The following is a 21,929-nucleotide window of genomic DNA, read 5'->3' on the forward strand; positions in this document are numbered from 1 at the left end:
TTTTCTCTACATTTTGAACATATATATATATATATATATATATAAGATAAGTTTAAAGATATGGCAGTGGTTTGAAGAAAGAGAATTTCTATTTCATAATTCCTTTGGTTGAATTTAAATTTAAAAAAACGATTGTATCATATATTTTTAAAACAAAATGTGGCATTAACTTGCTTATGCTTCAACACATTAAAAACTAATTTTTTGAGCTACATTTTTCCCTGCTTAGAAAACCAGTTTTTCTCACAAAAAAGGGGAAAAAAAACATTTTCAAAAGGGTAAAGGAGGAAAAAAAAAACATTTTCAAAAGGAAAAAGAAGAAAAAGGAAAAGAGAAAGAAAATCCATACAATATTTACAAAAATAATATAAATATCTGAAAAGTGAAAATAGAATAAAAAAAATATCAACTTGTATTTTAACAACAAAATAACAATTTTTTTAAAGAGAAAAAGTATTTAATACACATACAGAAATTTCCAGCTTAGTTAAAAGGTCATATTAAGTAAAACGCTTTCTGAGTTTGAGAATTATAAAAATATTATTTTGTTTACAAATACAAAAAACTATTTATTCGATGATACTAACTGAATTAAATTAGTATTGTCATCGAAATGTGTGCATTTTAGAGATGGGCCAACAAAGAAGCCCAATTTTTTCATAATTGAAGGCTACTTCGATCCATAACTACAGTAAAGAGTCCACACTAATTCACCAATATTATCTACAATTTACATATCTACATAAAAAATTTTTACACATACATTTTAAAGAATGTTATCAAAATTTGACCCCCCTAAAATAAAAGTATTACAAAATTACATTTCTTATTTAATAAGGCTATAGAGTGGAGAAAAGTCAGCTGCTTTTTCTTTGTATTGGAAAACCATATTTTATAAATATTGACACAAGTTCCGAAATTAATTCTATACTAGGGAATTACATTTTGGAGAAACAAATCAACAGAAAAAGATTTTAAAAAATCTGGGAATTTAAAACTAACAAGCAATGCATTTAAAATACTCTTCTTCAAATAAAAATATTGTTACAAGATGTCGGAATTCTTTAAATAAGAACATCTCAAATAAAATCAGATTATTTTTCTTTTTAAAAAGCCCAAGGTTTACATTTATTTGAATTACATGATGTTTGATATAAATATAATATATATTTCAAATCTGGAGGAATATCAAAATAATCAAGAAAGAAATACAAAAAATTATAGTTAATACAATTATTATTTAAAAACTCAAACAGCTTCTGTTTTAGAAAAATGTTTCTGTGTAAAAATGTAAAGTAAACAAATAAAATAAATTTCCACACATGTATAGAGTATGTTAGGCAAGCTTGCTATTCTGAGCAAATCTACAATAATTTTGAATTTTAATATTAACTTCTAAACAAAACTTGTTTCATGACAATACCCACTTAAAATACCATCCCAATAATTATGAAATCACAAAAGTTAGGAAACAGTAACAACTTTTGTACTTAGTAAAGGATACTGATTGTTTAAAAAAAGAAATCATTGGTACTTTGTTAAATATCACAGTACCACAGTATACACTCAGGAATTCCTTGTTGTAATACAACCAGGGGTTTAATACACACAGATAAATATATATTTAGCAAAACAATAAATAATTTCAGGTAAAGTATTGCAAATACACAGGGAATCTTTTCAGATTTTGTAAAAGATAAAAATTATATCACATGAACAAATTTAGAATCTCACACTGACTAAAAAAATTTTCTATCAATTAATAATTTTAAAGTATAAAAAAAAATCTCTCATGATTTCATATACTTTATAAAGGAAGATAAAAAATACCAAAAATATATTATATGAATGAATTTAGAATTCCTAGAAATTACTTGCTTGTGATTCTCAACTAATAAATTTAAATATAAAAGATTAAAACAATATATAAAATACGTAATTAAAAAAAATACAATTTCAAAAACAAGTCATTTTTTTAATGTAGAGACATAAACATAATAAAATGTCTTACATTTTGATGTAAAAGTTAGTTAGTACAAAATTTAGGAATGTTTCTGATTTTTTTACATTAAGTTTAGTCACTCATATCAATAGTTTTAAAGAAGAAAAAAACTCAATATATATTTGTATGTTTTTTGTATCAGCAGAATTTTCATAAATTAAAAGAGGCTTCAGGCAATGTAAAGATTGCCATACGCAACATTTCTGATTAAATACTATTAGAAAGTTTTCTATAAATTTTAAAATGCTAAGAAAATTAATGAGGTTGTGATTACCTTTCAGATGCTTTGATAAAAATTCCAATTAAAAGCTTATATTGTGAGCAATTTTTTTATAAGAACAAAAAATATTATAACCTAACATAAATAAAAAACATTATTATTTTAAATTCAATGAAACATCAACCAACTACTAGTTAAAAAGTGTAGTAAATAAATTGACATAAGCTTTAATTAAAATACATAACCATTAAAATTTAACAATTATCAATATATTGCATATATTTTTGTTTTTATGAGTAAATATATGATTAGCTTATTGCACTTGAATAATATGAAACATTATCATACGATTAACCACACACATTTCCGTAGAAAAATGAATCGCCTAATTTTCATATAAAAACAAGATTTCATAGTGATACATTTCCTTTTGAAGTATGTTTACATTTTTATGTTTATTCAATAGTAATGATGGGTAGATATTGCACTTATACTCACAACTGCCATATGAATAATGATTTAGTTATAATATGAATAATAAATATTACACAGAAATCAGAAAAGTTGTAACACATATAAAACATCAAATATTATAATAAGTGACAATCTATTAGTACATGAAGAGTTTCTTAAAGCAAAACTAGAAGGGAAAAAAATGGTTCAAACAAGAGTGAGGATTAAATTCTATTCTGGATTGAGAGAATACATTTTTTGTTATGAAGCTCACTAATAACTTTTAAGTCTTTTAATGTTACTCCTTAATACTTAACAGTCAAAATGGGCATTCTTGGTAAAAATGATGCATTACCAGAGAGAACAATCTCCATGAAAACACTTTAATGCACTACAAGAGAACAAATTGGCACTCTTGTTCAAAAACAATGCACTACAAGAGAACAAATGAGCTTGTTCAAAATGATGCGCTACAAGAGAGCAATCAGACACACTTGTTCAAATCGATGCACTACAAGAGAGCAATCAGACACTCCTGTTGAAGATGCTGCACTACAAGAGAGCAACCACAAAATTTTTATAATGATAAGAATAGCATTAACTAGTCTACAGGTTCTAGTTTAGAAGCTAATTTTCATTGAGCATGCACTTGTAACCATGAATGGGCATATATTGTTATTATCCTACACAGGCTTTGGAAGTTTCATCCTAGGATGGCGTAGAATAGGCGCAGAGCGGTCATCGCTGTTAGCTTTCCGGAGATTGACACCTTCTCGAATTTCACCGAGCAAATCAGCTCTGCAACGCGAGACATCAACTGAACCACGGCCAGCCAACCATTTCTGCACTCTACAGGCAGCTTCATTTCGCCCTCCTACACTCGCTTTCTTCGTCTCAAATAGAATATTTTGGTGGAGACCTGCATATTCCAAATCCAGAGAACTCCTTCTATCAGGGGTTGGGGGGAGTTTCTTCTGGGGCACCTCTTCAATGGAGTTCCTTTGCCTAGGAAATTGATCTACCAACTCACTAAAAGTAGGTTGAGAGACACGCCGCTGAGCTTTTGTCTCCAGAGGTCTCGGAGCAGTATGGAACTTAGATGATTCTGTTTTACGCTCTCTTCGTTCCACCTTGCTGAATTTCAATTCTAAGTCAGACAAAAGAGTATTTTTATCAGGAGTACGTGGAAGTTTCTTAGTGGGGGCTGATCGCTGGTTTATACGTGGGGGAACTTCGGGCTCAACTTCCTCTAGAGGAGGCGGTGGTGGCGGAAGACGATCTGGTACCACCATCTCCTCCTCCCGTTGCAATGCATCTAAGCGAGCATTGAGTGCTCGCATTAGCTGTGCGTGAGCATCTGATCCGTCAATCGAGTCATTAAACACATTCCATGATGTAGCAGAACATTCTGCACCTTTGGCTGTTCTATGAGGTGGAACGAGGGGAGCTTGTTTTGTAGCAGAGGAACGTCTTACTGGTGGCGGTGGGGCATGCCCCCCACACGCACCTTCTTCATTGGGTGTTGAGGGAGTTTGTGCATCTAAAAATATAATATTTAGTATAAAAGAAACTAATATTTCGAAAGAAAAAATTATTGATATGAATAAGCATTAATTGTAAAATACAAAATTAAATAAATAAGAAATGAAAACTTCCTATATTACACATTTATATGAGAGATGTAAAGAATATTTGACATGCATGAATAATGTGCATTAATAAAAGCGTCCTTAAGCAAAATATATTTTATATCATCCTTTGTTATAAAAAATAAAGTATAGGAAAACCGCAGCAGAGGAAATCAGAATATTTATACTTGTTCCTCGTTTCTCATATACCAAATATATGAATATTTAATTTGTTTTTAATTTGATACTTAGTTTTCAATGCTCTTACATATTGATTCATCAAAATTGTTTCTTTTTTATTATAAGTCCCGCAGTGGACTGATCATAAAGATATGGTTCCTAGTAAAACACCAAAGTCAAGCGTCACTAGCTGCGGTCAGTAAACAGGTTGGTGACCCCATTGATCAGCCTGTGTAGTAACTGAGGGTGAGTGGTATCAGTCCTTGCTAAACTGTTCTACTGCAAAATGCTCAACTTCTCGTGCAGGTTGTAAGGCTATTAAAGCAGGGGAGCCCTCCCCTCTGCAGAGAATCAAAATCAGGATGACATGTCTTCGGATCATCCTCAGGGAAGTTTCCTAGACCATCGCCAAAAGACAATTTTGCAGCTCTAGTGCGACGTAAATAAATACCTATCTACCTTATCATGGATTGTTTCTTTGCAAACCAGTCATTTTTTAGAACAATAAAACGATTACATGTTATAAGGATACAAACTGAAAGCAGGAAATAACAAGAAAGAGTAAGAAAAACGTTACTTGATCTCATATCTTTTGAATGATCAACAGGTAAAGTGGCTGTTTCTTTTCTCACAAGTTTCTGCTGAATGGCACTTTGCGCAAGTGTAGCTGCTAAACTTTTTTGGAAGGACTCCTAATTTAAAGAAATAATAAGTACACAATATAAATAAGAAACATAATTATACAGATGCACAAAATAGCCTAAACCTTTAATTTTATGAGCACAATATTTTTTTTAACTGTGCAGCTGCCATAGGAAATTTTATGCACTCATCTAGCAGATATTAAAATAGCATCGCTAAAGGTATTAAAAATGGAGGTAAACTATACTTAGAGAAAACTCAATCAATTTTAAAAACTTTCATTTCTTATTTTTGATGTTAACAAGAATTTTGTTTAAAATCAAGATGCAAATATTATTTGCATAGTGATCAAAATACTTGTTAATTAGGTACCTAATTTTTGAATAAAATAAATATTTATATGATTGCTGTCTTATCAAAAATGCCCCAAATTTCAAAGAGATACTGATTACTGTAATCAGTGAAATTTTCATAAGGATACTAATAATTATAATGCTTTTGTATGCTTATAATCCTTTAAATCGTGCTAACATTTTGACAATTTTAAATTTGCTGCCCAGGATATTCTGTTTCTACAATTAACATAGCTATGCTTCTATTATTTTTGTCTTTAAATATGTCGAAAACAAACATTTAATTGAAATACAAAAGCAAAAAATTAGCATATTCAGAACAAAAAAAAAATTTAATCCAATAAAGATAAGAGATAAAAGAAAGGAAAGGAGAGAAAAAAATGAGGAACTCAAAATAATGGAATTAATATAAGGAATATTAAAGAAATTGTCTTTTTTTCCAACTCAACAAATAGTGTCTAGGTTCATTTTATAAGAAAAAAAGCACACCATTTATATTCCTTGAAAAACATTCTCAAAATATTTAAAAAAAAACAGTTAAAATTAATACATATTGATTCCTTTACTTTACTTGAGTCTTTTTTAGTTTGACTTGAAAACCTTTTTGTACCAATGCTGTGTAACTTAAATGATAACACAAGTCAGTGATTCTAAAGCATGTAAAGTTTTATTCAATAGGGATAAAAGTGTATTTTAAGGCATAAAAATTGTGAATAAATTTAACACAGCCTTAATTATAAACTAACTAAGTAAGGAAGATATAGTTTAATGCATTTTAAGAACAGAAGATAATGTGTCATCTTTTCTCCTGAGTTATCACTTAAAATAATAGAGACTGTGTCAATGTTCTAATGGTTAAAACAATAAACTATGAACCAAGGACATTGTTGTAACAGATATACTTTCAGTGCAATTAAAGTAATGATGTCTCATTTTAGTTTCATTCCTTAAGGCTAATAATATGCATTGATTCATCTTTTTTTTAAACTTTATTTTCAGACATTCAATAACGTTTTTTTCTTCATGACGAAACAAACAAAACAAAAACAAGTATTACAGTATAATTTACTTTATCACAATTAAAAAGCAACAGTTAAAAAATAACAGTAAAACTTTACATTTTTACCTCATATAGTTTCAACCGACAATTCAGTGCCAATTAAAAATTATAAGAAAAGAAACATTTCGTCTTTCTTTATTTTCAGAAGAAAAATAAGGCGAAAATCACAATACATGAAATGAAAAAATATCAGTTGGCAAAATGATGAAAAAAATAACTGTTTGCTTTTCTAAAGTGAAAAAAATTTAACAATATATTCAACGATTATATATACAAATTTCAGCAATGCGTATTCAAAAGTTGAATGTAATTCTTAAGTCTGTAAAGAAATAGTTAAAATATTATGCATTTAAGAGGTTAAGTAGAAAAATAAAATTTAATTGTATTAATTCTTAGTTTTAATAACGGATAATCAATAGTTGAATATATTTTTAAAATAGGTAAAATAAAAGAAAGAAATAAAACTATACTGTGGTTATTTAGTAGATATATGAATAAATTTAGAAACATATCTCTTTCAAGTCTTCAAATAAATACATGAAATAATACTTATTTTATTAACCTTAGTAAAGAATTGGAACAATATTCGAGATATAAATTAGAAATTGCATATTTAAAAACTGAATATAATTAGACAGTAGAAGACAAGTAGAAAAAAAAAGAATACCTTGCACAAATTTGAATGGTTGTACATTTAATAACTGAATGTATTTTTAAAGTCAGTAAATAAATAGGTAATATTATTATCATAAAGCGAAAATGAAACTCTAATAAAAAAAAATTGTCAAAAAACAGTAAATAAATGACAGATATTCCCCCTTACTTTGACAGATTCATCTGAAACATTGGCATCAGTAGGGGTAACAGATTTATTTGAGGCACTAGAGATATCACCAGTGTTTACATAAATAGGATTATCTCCTAAAACAAAACAAAAAATATATTGTTGGAGCCAAACAAACAATGTATAACAAATAAAGAGGCATAGACATCAACAAAGAGCAATAAATAAATAAACAATATGCAGATGATATAGAATAATTGAGAAACATACTTGGAGAACAAAGTGAGGTGGGGACATCACTTCGTCTGTGGTGCTGGGTAATAATTCTTGGCTTTGGGGGAATTTTGGGCGCAGACATATCCATTTCTTCTGCCCTAGAGTACGATAATTAAATGTTCTGTTATCGATATAGTGATATAATTAATAATATTTGATACTCAGCTCTCATTCCCTGTGGCAGAATTTTTTTGGGCTTTCTGCGACAAACTTCCCTAGCACTAATATTTTGCTTTAATATACTTTTAATCACATCAATTACTAATTAAAAGTAACAGAAACGTTGTGCATAATAGTATAGCATAAAATTACATCAAAATTTTTAGTTGTAAAAATAATATTTCTTTCATTCTAATATTATAGACGATATTCTCGCATTTTGTAGGCGGAAAAATTCACTAATTATTTCCACTTTTAAAATTTGTTAATCATTACACAAATTAAAAATTGTAAATAAATTAAACAATAATAAATTAAAAATTGTAAAATCTGTGCTGTAACTCCCCAAAATAAAAATCGACTGCGAAATCACGCGAATAGAACTCTTTAAAAAAGAGATACTCAAATAAGTGCATATAAAACATGGTGTTGTTTAAAGGGAAAAAAATGAAAGAAAGAACATCACTTCTAGAGCGAACTACCTTTTGAACTTTCATGATTTTTAAATTTTTTATTTTACATTATTAATTTGAAATTCTAGCTGAAGCCAATCATTACCGATTTTTTTAAAAATCTCAAATGAGAACAGAAAAATCGCGATTTTTTTTCCCGTCTGGTGTGCAAGAAAGACAACATTTGAAAAAAATTCTGCCGAAAAAAGCATTTTCGAAAAACTATACAGAAAGGAAAACTAAAGTTTTTCCTTTTCCCCCCAAAAAAATCTTTCTCCAAAAACTCTGTAACCTTCTGCGACAATGTCACCGTGTTGCTGCCTCGGGGTTTTCATGTATGTCCAAAGGGCTTAATACCAACTAACCAAACCAGTGCTGTTATGAAGCAATTCTGATCGGTAACTGGCTTTCATTGGATAGTCGATTTCGTAAAGCAAATTTTTTTTGAAACACGAGAATCTCGAAATCCTAAATCAAAATTCTGTACAATTCAAGCAAAAGTGAGGTTTGCAGTGAGCTTTAACTATTTAGAAAATTAGAATAATTCATATATAATAACCTGGCAACAACACATAGTTTCATTTCTGTGTGATGTCAGTGGCTCCAACAGTGACGAAGTTTTGCAATAAGCTCATTGCAAATGCTATTGCTCTTAAGAAATTGGTTTTTAAATTCAATTTCAGGATAATTGAAGACTTTTAACTATTGAGGCCAATGAATCCTCCTCTTTATGATGTTTCTATCATGCTCTCCATCAATAGCTAACTGAATGATCAACAATAATGTCATGTTTACCTCTAAAATAAAGTTTTAGCACAATAGATGTTGTCTACGTTTAACCTACCAGAATAAAAAGTGTAGCTATTCTACTTTGAATCTCTATCAAAACGGAATCAAGAGTTCAAAATATGCCAAAATCAATAATATGCCAGAATCAAGAGTTCATAATATGCCAAAATCAATAATATGCCAGAATCAAGAGTTCATAATATGCCAAACTGACATTAAAGTAATAATGATGTCATGAGAGCATCGTTATGACCTGAATCAGATACCATAAAGCTGGCAATAAAGCACCAGTTCAGAAAAATACCTTTGCATGAATTTACTTTTGATTAATTTACCTTGGTCTGATTAGTTATCCATTTAAATATAAAGAATGCTTAATGTCATTGGTACCCTTAATTATTTATTATACTGCCTATTATATTTATTACATGAATTTTGTTGGGATTTAAGAAAAAAACTATGAAACTGTTATTCATAAGTGTCTAAAAACTCAAATTAGAAAATTTCAAGCTGTAATTTAGTGGTATTTGATTTAAACAGATATTTTATTATTTAGTTTGGGTACCTAAAGATAATTTGAATCAAAATTGAATCGCAGACATCTTTTAAAATTTGACGTAGCAGATTACATATTTCAAATAAAAATTTTAAAAAAATCAATCATTATGATGGGTTATATGATGTTTAAAAATTATTTATTAAACATTATATGTTTGCCTTACCTCAGAGGTAAAGGGGGAGGGTATATTTTGTGAGTAGGGGTGGCCTCTTCACTGCAGTCGTCTGCAATATCTTCAGGCAAATAATCTGGGGATGGTATCTCCATTGGACCATCACTATCATTCTGAAGAGGTCGAAAAGTATGGGATGTTATTGCTGGTCGATTGTGCCTCTCGTATGCTGCAAGACAGGGCAAATTTACTTATGTATGTATCAATGCAAAGTATTTGAGCAAATCATGTGAAATTCAAAACAAAATAAGATTAATACTCATTTTCCAATTACAACCAAATCCGTTTTAGTGAAATCCGAAATAGCAAAAATTTTAATGTAATGAATATTTTTCGAATCCCCAACTCCACAGAAACAATGAATTAAAAATACCGATATTACGTAATTCCTAATCAGATTTAATGAGGGTGAAAATAAGCATAAATTTTCATTTTCTCTCAGGATCAAAACACTTTTCCATTCATCAAAAGTGCACAATGATCTCAGAATTCAAATACTTTTGCATCATCAAAATAAAAAGTTTCAGATATGAAAGGGGTTTGTCAAAAAAGACAAACCACTTAGAAGAGACCATCTTGAAAAGACTAAACCTCAACCCATTCATGTTTGAAGAAATAAAAATACATGTGGATTTTCAAAACAGTGATTTCCAGTTCAGTTGTTTCAAAATGAGCATAATTTTGAGAAGTTTGTAATTTCTATTGGTTCTAAATCATGTATACAGGAAAAAAATTACGGATTACCTAATTTCTGACAGGTAAATGATAATAAATCCATTGTTCCTTTTAATTTTATTGTTTTTGAGTACTTTTAAAATAATGATTTGATATTTTCTTCACATAGAGTACAAATATACCAAAGCTGTAATTCAATTCAATATTTATTATTTTTTATGCAGAAAATTCCAATGTAACAAAATAATTTCGGTTAATGTTGAAATGCGTAATATCAGTATAATGAATTTTTGTTATTGTGTAGCGATTGCTTCGGTCCCTAGGAATTTGCTAAAATGGGATTCGATTGTATATACTGTGGTATTGCTTTTATGATGTTTTGTTACTTTTATATATATGTGGTATTGCTTTTATGATGTTTTGTTACTTTTATCTTTGCTGCACTGCTATAATTACTTTAAAGTTTTAGTTTCTCTTTCATAAGTTTTCACCTGCCCTTCTCTGCCCTTAAATAATTTAGCCAAAAATAAAAATAAATAGCAAGTATAGCCCTACTTATTTTGTCATGGTGGTAACCAATAAGAGTTGAGTATGCTTTGGGGGCTTGGTTAGAGGAGGTGAGAAAAAAGGCGAGGACACACATGGTTTTTTGGAGAGCTGAGGTTAATTTTTTACCATATAGTAAATAAAATAAATTGTCCGATTAAATACTCTAAACGACAACTATTTACATCGATAATACTATAGATACATCGATCGTAATAGTACTTTTAATGAGTATGGTAGTATTTATTAAGTGTAATTAATAGTGCTTAACAGGCTTCAGTAATTCAGAATATCTTTACAGTTCTTAAGGTCATAATTTATCAAAATAGAAAAATTTTACATGTTAATTAAAGCAATTTGTATAAATAAACACACACACACAAAATAATTATTTGCACTGAATAAATTCCAATCTTATTTAAACAGACTATAAAGCAATTTTAATTGGTGTGGTCTGAATTAATTAGCTGGCCTGAATTAATTAGTAGAGATAATTATTTAAGCTACAAAATCAGGTAAACATATGTTTTTGTTTTGTTTTGACATATTTAGATTTTCAAAGATATAAAGGAGAGAGTAGCCACGACTTTGAAAATATGACATTTTTCTTTAGGCAAAAGTTTTTTATTTTATTTTATAAACGTTGAGCTTATAACAGCTGACCCAATTTTTGGGTTTACGACTACGAATGTTCAACTCCGTAGCCTTGTAACTTTGAACCCAATCCAGAAGACACAGGAACTGCTGATCAAGTATTAGGAGAAATTTGTCTTCGTGGAGGACTTTTTGGTGTAACTAACCTGCATTTGCATTACATGTAGAGGAAAACCTTCCCCAGTTAGCCTGACGGCAAGGGGACTCTAACCCATGATCCGTCTACCACTGAGGATATTTTATGTCAGCATTGTGGTTGGTGCAAACCGTGTGCAGAATTTGTATCGATCAACCATCGCTGATTTCGAACTCAGTTCGCCTCATTAGAAGGCAAAAGCTCTATCCCCTGAACCAACATGGCTCTAGTCAAAAGTTTGACTCTTTTAATTCTAGTTTTACTTTTGAGTATTCTCTAAAACTAATTGCAGAAAAAACAAAATTCAAAATTTCTACTTAATGAACACTTACACAGGTCCTCTTTGAATCCATTTATAAAAACCAATAATCTAAAGACACTTTCAAGTAAAAAAACTAAAATTAATTGATATTTTACGTAATTTCAGAATGACTGAAATTTTTTTAGCATGAGTTCATAAAAACTTGGAGTTTCTCTTCTACTGTAATGCTTAAGAATTGGAAAAAAACAACTTAAGGTGAAAATTCAACAAAAAAGTAATAATAATAATAAAATAAGTAAATAAAAATAATAATAATGAAATATTGTTTTTAAAGGCAGTCATGATGGTTTGTAGACATAACCATAATCATATATGCAAAAGATAAAGCATACCAGAAGAAATAGTATGAGGGCGCTGAGATTTAGCAATAGAGGCAGCTGCTTTTTCGAATTGGAGAGTATCTTGGAGATTTGGCCAAGTAGACATGGCGCAAGGGGCACCAGGAAACGAAGGGGAAGACATATCTTTTATTGCTGAACCATCAGAATTCAAGGAATTATTAGCCTAAAATAAAAAGTAGATTAAGGAATTAAAAAAATCAATCAGAAAAATATTTATACTTCTGTGTAATAAGAACCACCAAAAAGGCAAGGTGACAAGCAAATTTGGCATTTTATTTAACGACGTTAGACTATCAGGCTATTTCAGAAATTATTATTTAAATATTTCAACACAAAAGCAAAATTATGTTAATATTGCATGATTGTAATTATTTCTCTGTTTTTTATTGTTATTATTTATTTTTTTAATATATAATTTATTAATTATAAAAATAAATAAATAATAGGTTGAGATATAAGATCATCTCATTTATTTATCTCTCTGATGCAGAATTTTTTTATCAAACATATTTTCCATCCTTTTTTACTATTTTGTTTCAATTTAGGACAAATTAAGTGAAATATATAAAATTTAGCATTTTAATAGTTTATGGCTGTGATATACAGCATGAAACACAGCTGCCTTTATCTGTATTAAAGGTAAAATCTTACAAACACGGCTCACTTTCAAACAATACTTTTTCAAATTTGCACTTTTTTGCAGTTATTTAGATCTAAGAAAACAATTATTCATTATTGAACTGTCTTTCATTTACAAAATCACTTACTGATAGAATTTTAAATAAGACTGAAAAAAATATTTTCAAACTACTTTTTTTGGATTATATATTTTAGTATAAATATAATTTTGATAATCTAACACATTTTTTGAGTAACTATTAGATTATTTTTTATTATTAAAAAATATCATAATATACTTTTGTTTGTAATTAGAGCAGAAAAAACAACAACATAGAAACGATATATTGGTGTCCCATCTGCGACAAAAAATATACAATGAAGGAAATTATATTGATTAATTTATTTTTTTTCAATGCTAGACCAGTAGGCTCACAAAAAAGAGGCAGGTCGAGTTTGAGATGGATAGATGGCTCAGAAAAACATCTTTTTGTCTTAAAAACTAAAATCTGGAAAACGCTAGCAGCAAAAAGGTTAGCCTGGAAAAAACTTCTTGGGAAGGACAAGATCCATACTGGGCCATCAAGCCATTTATGATGACGATTGACTTATTTATCTAGCATATATAAACTCAGAGATTAAATTTTAAATTGTGACTAACCATTTTGACAATGTTTAGTTCAATATTTAGTAAAAATTTATCTGAGCCCTACAATGCAGAAGTGCTAAATTTATCCAAAATAAAATAATGTTAATTTACTTGATCAGTGAGCTCAACAGGTGGTGGAGTTGGAAGCCTCGGAAAGAGTGTGTCTTGGGAAGTAAAACCAGAATCTTGGGATGAGACACTCGACAATCGGAATGCTCCACTGGGTGGCTGCAAAAGTATTTAAAACAAAAATATTTTACATTAATTTATTTACAAAAATAATTCATTTTAAGTATTTAATAAGAAAGAACAAAATAAAAAGAGAGTTAAGTCTTGAAAATTAGGTAAGTTCAGTAACACAGACAGTAAAATGTGTTCCGTTTGCCACGAACTTCGATAAAAAAAATTTCTGTCTTTTCTCAGATATTTTCAAACAGCGATAATTAATTTCATTATATTATCAATCGGTGTCATAAATTTAATTTTTTCACATCAATCATATCAATTTTTCTGTTATGTCTTATTCTTATGCGTAACATATATTACTATAATGTAAACTATAATATAATAATTATTGTAAACTATATATAATAATAACTATGTAACATAAACTATAAATAAACTTACTATAGAATTTAAAAAAAGAGCGTTTAAAAAAATTACTACAAGACCAATTTTTTTTAAAAAAATATTGAACCTTAAATTTAAATGAATTCCTTTTCAATGAATTTTTGGGTATTTTTTTATGAAATTCTCTAATATTTCCTTGATTTTTTTCTCCACATTAATATGGTTTCCTGACGTTTCTCTGTACTCCTACTTTTCTCTGTTTAGTAGCCACTCTGCTCAAATCTCTGCAAATTTTCAAGTTGCAAGCAGTAACTTGACAACAGATTTTTTTAACTTATTAGTTCATTGTATCATATATATATATATATATATATATTTAAAAAATATTTCAACTTATTTTCAGAAGATCAGAGAAAATTACCGCTGCACTGATTGTAACAGTAAAGTGAGTTAATTGACAATACTAGATTATGCTAGAAAGTTAAATTATGCTTACTTATGCTCAGAATTTAGTTTAACTAAAAGTTATGACTATTTATTCATTTGCCTTTGTTTTTCATAAACCAAGACAATTCATTTACAAGGAAAAGTTTTTCTTACTGATTTTCATAGTTAAAAAACTTTCACCCCATAAAAAATACACGATTCTAGGTGTATTTCTCTGAAACTGTTTGTAGCATGATGTTACAATTTTTGGTTTTTGAATAAATATGTTGTTATAATAAAATTTATTATGTAACAATTAGTTGCAAACAGTTAGTAAAATTATGGACACTAATCCAAAATAGTTATAAATTCATGCTATCTTTTCATGCGTTTTTCTTTATTGTATTTATTTATAAAATTGCAATAATTTCATTACAAAAAATACTGCAAAACTATTTTTAAACATTAAGTATACAAGGTGTTCTGTGATCTTTACTCTCAAATAATTTTAGAATCTTTGCCAGGTATGAAGTTAAGCGAGGGAAAAAAATGAAAGAAAAATTAAAATTTGACCCATCACTATTGAGTGATGGGATTGAGTGAAGTGAGATTCAGAACATCAAAACTACTTTAATTTTTGGAAGAAGCAGATATAAATTGAAGAGTGATTATTGAAAATACTTTTAGGTTTCGTCAGGCTAACAAACTAATCTTGATGCTTTTAATAGGTTTTCTCAGCAGTGATTCTTTCTCAACTGTAACCGTAATATTGATGACTTTATTTTTCTTTCTTTGCTTAAATATTGATCAATTTTCATACTTAATTTGTAGAAAAAAGATTCCAAAAGTTTTACCTGATAATCTAGAATAAATGTGGATATAATACACATAGCTGCACAATGCATCAGTTAAAATAAAAAAAATTAGAATAATTTTGATGAGAAAAAACAACAACTTATAGCCATAAAAAAATCATGTGAATCAATATTAAACGAAAACTATTATTTTTATATAGTATATTGCTGCATTGCACAGTACTATGATATACTCTTACATACTAATAAATCTATAGATTCAACTCTTGGGCCTAAATGATTCCCAATATTTTAAAGAATTACTGAAAAAAAAGACTTGTTTATCATCAATCAGCTACAAACATTAAAAAAAAAAGAAAAACTTTGAAAAAATTGAAAATTTTTTAAGAAAATCAAACTTCTCATTTACGTAATAACTGCACCTTAAAAAGTGAATCAATCATTATAGCAAATAATCTTTTTATAAAATTTCTGTAACACATTTAAAAACTTAACATTCAGAAAAGAGAAAAGACCCTAAAATGTTAATTTCCCAATGACTTCAGCAACAACAAAAAAAATTCTCTGAGTATATCCTGATTTTTTAAGCTCATATTAAATCTTCCCAGTTTTTCTTGGGATATTTAAAGCCTGTTGATTTGCAAATCCCAAAGTAAATACTTTTTGTATTTATTTTAGCAGCATTATTAAGGGTGGTGATTCTTGTATGTTTCTGGGGGGGATGGACGAGCTATTAAACTGGTCAAATAATTTAAATATAGGTGCTAAACAATATTACTTCAATTTAAATTATTCTTTCACATAAAGTGAAAACATTTTAAATATAGTTTTACTAATATTGCCTTACAGTCTTTTATTTGAATGCAATCAAATATTATTTTCAACATAAAGTAAAAATAATACTCTGAGTGTTTGAACAAAAAATTGGGAAATTACCTGAGAGAGTGATCTGCTCCGTTGATGAGAAGACGGGGAATGTGTGCTATCACTTGATGAACTGTTCAGACTGCTGATGCTACAAGTGCTCGATTTCCTAGAGCCTACAGAAGTTGGAGAGCTTGGAGGAGTCTGGAAAATAGAGTTCACACAATTCATCAATAAATAATACTAAATCAGCAATGAAGTTTCCTTTTCAGTTTTTTTTTCTTTTTCAAGGGAACTTAATAAACTAAATAAATCTTAATCTAAAGGTTTCCTACCAACATTTTTGAAAGAAATAGTATTTTTAATTAATTTACATCTTGTGAGACTTTTTTTAGTGTATTTTTAGGAGAAACTTTTTACCAACCTAATAAGATCAAAGAGTTAACAACTTTGTAAAATAATAGAAAAAGTAGCATATTTTAGTAGTATTTATGAAGTATATTTTGTGGAATACTCACAAAATATACTTCACAAGTATAAATCACACCAATGAAAGAAGAAAAGAAAGAAATTTGAACCCAGTGATGCACAGCAACTTCAAAACAGTACTTAACTCCAGATGTTCCAAATCTAGATGTTACTATGACCCTTTAATATTCTCAGAGACGTCATAAGTGTTTTACAACTGGTATTTTCATCCAGAGAGCAACTGAATTTCGTTTAAAAATTTCCACTTTCTTTTAAATTTATATTTAACATTTAAAACTGGAAAACGTTATTTCTATTTTGCCCTGTAAATGAAGTGGAAAAAAATACATTCTTCACATTTTCACCCATAAAAATATTATAAATAATTAGTAAAAAAAATTATAAAATTTTAAAAAAAATGATTTTTGCAAACTTTTTTAGATTATTATTTAAGTAAGACCCTAAGATTATTATTTAAGTAATACAAAATTACTTACTTACTTCTAAGAGTTGCTAACATTATTATATAAAATACAAATATTAAGCAATATAAAATTTGATGGGAAAAATACATAAAAACTTCTTTTTCGGAATGAAATTGGATAAAAACCATGTTTATTTTAATAATATAAATGAAAATCTAATGTTTTAAATTATTTATTTTCCTACTGAAACAAAAAAAAAATTTAATTTAAAGTGCTCCACAAAATGTTTTACTTACATCTCTGGAAGTTAACAACAATTAAACAACGATTCTTAACAGTGGTCAGAAGCAGCAAAACAGAAGTGTTACAAGTAGCAAAACTTTTGCAATTGCTACCTTTTTTGGTAGTTTGTAAAGTAGTGGGCTACTTTTTTAAAGATTCCCGGCAACTACTTTTAACGTTAGTTAAATAGTTAGCGTTAGTTAGTTAACATTAGTTAGTTTTATTCACAGTTCACAAATTGAATTATTAGCTAAGAACTATCACTACTTTTAGTTTAGTGACCAAAGAAATAAACAAGTGAAAGCTTTTTATAAATAATTAAAGCAAAAGAGAAATTCGATTGAAAATTTCGATTAATACTAATGAAGTTTTGTTTTGATCTTTAATAGGTAAGTTATTATTTGAGTGAGAGTGATCATATTATCAGAAAAGTTATTATTTGAGTGATCATATTATCAGAAATATAAAATAATATACTCACTCTGAAAGAAAAACCAGCTTCAGAGCTTTTGATATCAAGAATCACTTGTTCACTAGCAGGTGGTAAGTTTAGAGGGTCTTCTATAAGTTTCCCAAGGGCATCTAGAACTTCTTGGATATGAGTCACCTCGTACATAGTGGCTAACTCAGCTTCCTATTCAATTAACAATACAAAATAACCCATTTGTAGAATTTTTTTAAAAAATAGCGGCTAAAAAATAATCAACATTTAAAGGTTTTTAATGTTCTGCCTAAAATGGTAGGAAAACTTTCAACAAATTAGATATAAAAAAAAGAAATCATCTTAAAAAAACAAATATTGTTGATATTAAGTGCCATAATTCTGTACTTAGATGTAGCAAAACTAACTTCAGATTAATATTTAAAATAAAATCTACATTTAGTTACAATGATAGCTTTGGTTAAAATCAGTAAAAAATTAGGTAATAAATTACTGAAAATCATATTTTTGGTGTTCTTAGAAGAGACCATAATTAAATAACAAAGGAAAAAAACTTCTACACATGAAACCAATTATAATGGAAATACAGAATATACTGCTACTCTGAATGCTTAATAATTTAAAAAGGTATTTTAAATTATGGTCCTTAGCAATAAGTTTTTATTCATTTGAAGGAAGAAAAAATCTTCCAATTTAAATTGATTTCATTTTTGAAAACAAAGGTAACTCTTAGTTCATTAATTAAAGTTAAAGAGTAATAAAAAAAGGCATTTTGAAATTTAAAAATAATATATATATAGTGTAGTTTAAGAGAATTTGTGTCATCCACAACAATGTTCTTTCTTACATTATAGTCTGCAAATCCTAATGATATTCATTTTAAATTATGACTCTTAGAACGAATCAAATCCATTCAAACACATCCAAATCAAATCAAGAGATTATTTTTAAGAAAAGACTTTTGCTAAAGAAAAAATACAGAATATTCCGATATTTCTACAAATGTTATTTTTACAAAATACTAAATTTACAAATAATTATAAAAACTAACATTTAATTTTAAAATTACATAGCTTTAGTTACAATCTAAATTTTGAAATTTGAAAACTCAATCACCGTCATTCAAATCTTTTTAATTACAGATTATTTAACTACGTAAATTACAAGTTTACATAATTAGCATTAAAGGACAATTTGTAAAGCAAAATTAAAATGAAAAAATAAATTATAAAATAAAATGGAAAAAAAAGTTGTTGAAAGCAAAAATCAATGTCCTTTTTTTCCAGGTAATATCTATAAATCCTTCATAATATCTATTAGTTTCTGTTGACCAAAACTAAAATGACAGTCAATGTAAGAAAAGACCAACGATCAAAACGCAGCCACATACAAAATCTTAACAACATTCAATTTTTAAGTCACCTATTAAAATATAAATACTGTACAGTAATTATGAAGAAAAAAAACATATAGAAAGGAAAATTGTTCATGCATTTATTTGTTTGCCAGAGATAAAAAAGTACAATAATAAATGAATATACACAACAAATGAATTTAAATTAAAGTTAAATATATCTTTACTTTTTAATGCAACATACAGCACTACTTCTCCTTTTGTGACCACAAATATTTTATGTATTTTGCTGTGTTCATGAATATTATTTACTACTAGATTTGTTTATTTATTTCAGTTCCTTATTTATTAAATCAAAGCATTACTGCAAGAATATGTTGTGAAACAAAGGGACATGAAGGTTAATTTTGAGGCTAACAAATCCTATAAATTTCAAAACACTCTTCAATGAAACATAAACCAAAATACTATATAATAACATTTAAGAAAGAATTCAATGGCAGAATAATACAGAGCTCCTACTCAATTTCAGTAAAACAAAAATTCATTGACTTTTCCAGATATATCAGATAAATTTCAATGAAAATTTATACTATATTTTAGCTATACCATGCATTTCTTCCTTAGAAAACTTTGATTTTTTTTATTTGTAGTGTCAAATATTAGATTTTGTGAGCTAAGATATATATTAGAATGATAATGGAAGCATGGAAAAGTTTCACTAAAAAGTGGAATTTCATAAAATAATTGTAATAGATGTTAGAATAACTTGACCACCTAACCGGAACATATGCTCCTGCACCCCAGAGCCCAAGGTCCAGAAAATTGAGATGGGCACAGTAAGCGTTGGCCCTTTTTGGGCTGTCACATCACTGAGTTTAGTTTAGTTAGAATTACTTGATTTGATTCTCAATAACTGATTGCTGTTACTTAGAATTCTAAGACTGGTTATTTTCCAGGTATAATATAGCAACTATCTAGGCTTTTAGCAAAAAATTTTAAATTTTCCTGACTATTCCCTGATTTTTAAAATTAAAATAAAATTCCATGGCAATTCCAGGTTTTCTCTGTTCTCCCTGACTCGGGGAAGCCCTGTAGTTTGTGTTAACCCAAATTCAAACAATGTTAAATAATGAAGAAATTAAACAGTTTTATTAACGGAGTCTGGCGTGAAAATAAAACGAAAAGGAGAGAAGATCACTGAGATGCCTCAAGATCTTGAAACCCATAAAAAGATAAAATAATTCTTTCAAAGAAGACACATCCTTTCAAAAAAATTAATGAAAAAATTTTACAGTTATAGTAATATTTACAAAGTAGAGGCCATTAAAATATTTCGTTTTCTTTTTCTTCCCTCTTAACAGAGTAATTTCATTATGCTTATATTTATTGCCAGTAAGACATTTGGTGAACTTAAAATTTAATACTTCAGAGCTCACAAAACAAATTAACTAGTAGAACTGTCACAAAAAATAGCAAGACTCTAGGAAACAACATTAAAAAATAATTCTATCAAACTATAACTAGTACTAAAGAGAATCTAGTAATAAAGAAATTTAGTAAAACAAAGGAGATCAATAAACAAAAATAAATAAAGAAATAAACAAATCTAGAAGTAAATAAAGTGAATTAATTACACATTAATACTAACATTCTCATGAATTACAGAATGAAAGTTAATAGAAGAGGATAAGGGGAAAAAATCAAACGATTCTTACGACAACAGGTCGAAGGCAGTTTACAAAAAGGCAGTATCTTGAACGCTCTTCAATAAGAGCTTTTCGCAAAGCCTGCTTTTCAGTTTCCTCTAAGAGGTGATATTTATTGTTCACATCACGAATGGCACAATCCAAAGTCTTCTTCGCATCTGCTTTTGGAGCTGGAAATAACAAGCATAAGTCAGTATAAACCAGAATTGGGCAAAAATGTAATCGATTACATTTTGGGTCAAAAATGTAATCGATTACTTGTAATCATGATTACACAATAACATAATTTTTATTACAGCATTAATCCTGATAACAACAATCAATTACAGTAATCAATTACTTGTAATCTTTATTACAATTCACCAAAATTTTGATTACAAGTTTAATCATAATTCCAAGAAATTGTGATTGAAAATAATGACAACAAAAAGGATTACGGGTAATTATGATTATAAGTAATCAAAATATACGATTACTTGCAATTAAGATTACATGTAATCATGATTAGAAGTAATTGATTACATAGCAGTAATTATCTGTAATCAATTAGAGTTGTAATCAATTTCTGTAATTGGTGCCCAACTCTGGCATTCAATTAATGGTTTATAATATACCCTTTATCAAATAAACTCAGTTTTAAAAAATTTAAGAAACGTTAAGTCTAGCATATAAATTGAATAATAGAAGGAAATAATAGGCAGGTTTCAAATCAATCTATGTTCCTTTTGGAATGCAATACAAAGTACAATCTTAAAGAAAGAACAATTACCTTTTCGAACTTTCTTTTGCAACCTGAGAGTATCAGATGACTTCTTTTTTATATCTTGTCTTACACGCTTGTATTCTGAAAGAAAAATTTCCAATTAACATACATTAGATGCCTAATGAACAAGATGGACAATGC

At 28.2% G+C, this 21,929-nt stretch overlaps 1 protein-coding gene across 1 annotated transcript in view; it reads right to left on the reverse strand.

Moving 5' to 3' along the window:
• Positions 1-1,097: 1,097 nt before the first annotated feature.
• LOC107446784 (protein MTSS 2) overlaps positions 1,098-21,929 on the reverse strand; it is a 30,195-nt gene continuing 9,363 nt past the window's right edge. Inside the window, exons 6-16 of the mRNA XM_016061544.3 lie at positions 21,795-21,869; positions 21,035-21,195; positions 18,002-18,154; positions 16,418-16,549; positions 13,782-13,898; positions 12,395-12,566; positions 9,721-9,898; positions 7,593-7,696; positions 7,362-7,459; positions 5,061-5,175; positions 1,098-4,215 (exon numbers count right to left, since the gene is read on the reverse strand). Of these exons, the coding sequence (XP_015917030.2) occupies positions 3,359-4,215; positions 5,061-5,175; positions 7,362-7,459; positions 7,593-7,696; positions 9,721-9,898; positions 12,395-12,566; positions 13,782-13,898; positions 16,418-16,549; positions 18,002-18,154; positions 21,035-21,195; positions 21,795-21,869 (2,162 nt within the window). The 3' untranslated portion in view covers positions 1,098-3,358. The remainder of the gene's footprint in view (positions 4,216-5,060; positions 5,176-7,361; positions 7,460-7,592; positions 7,697-9,720; positions 9,899-12,394; positions 12,567-13,781; positions 13,899-16,417; positions 16,550-18,001; positions 18,155-21,034; positions 21,196-21,794; positions 21,870-21,929) is intronic.

The sequence above is a fragment of the Parasteatoda tepidariorum genome, chromosome 3, assembly GCF_043381705.1.
Source record: "Parasteatoda tepidariorum isolate YZ-2023 chromosome 3, CAS_Ptep_4.0, whole genome shotgun sequence".
Classification (NCBI taxonomy): Eukaryota; Metazoa; Arthropoda; class Arachnida; order Araneae; family Theridiidae; genus Parasteatoda; species Parasteatoda tepidariorum.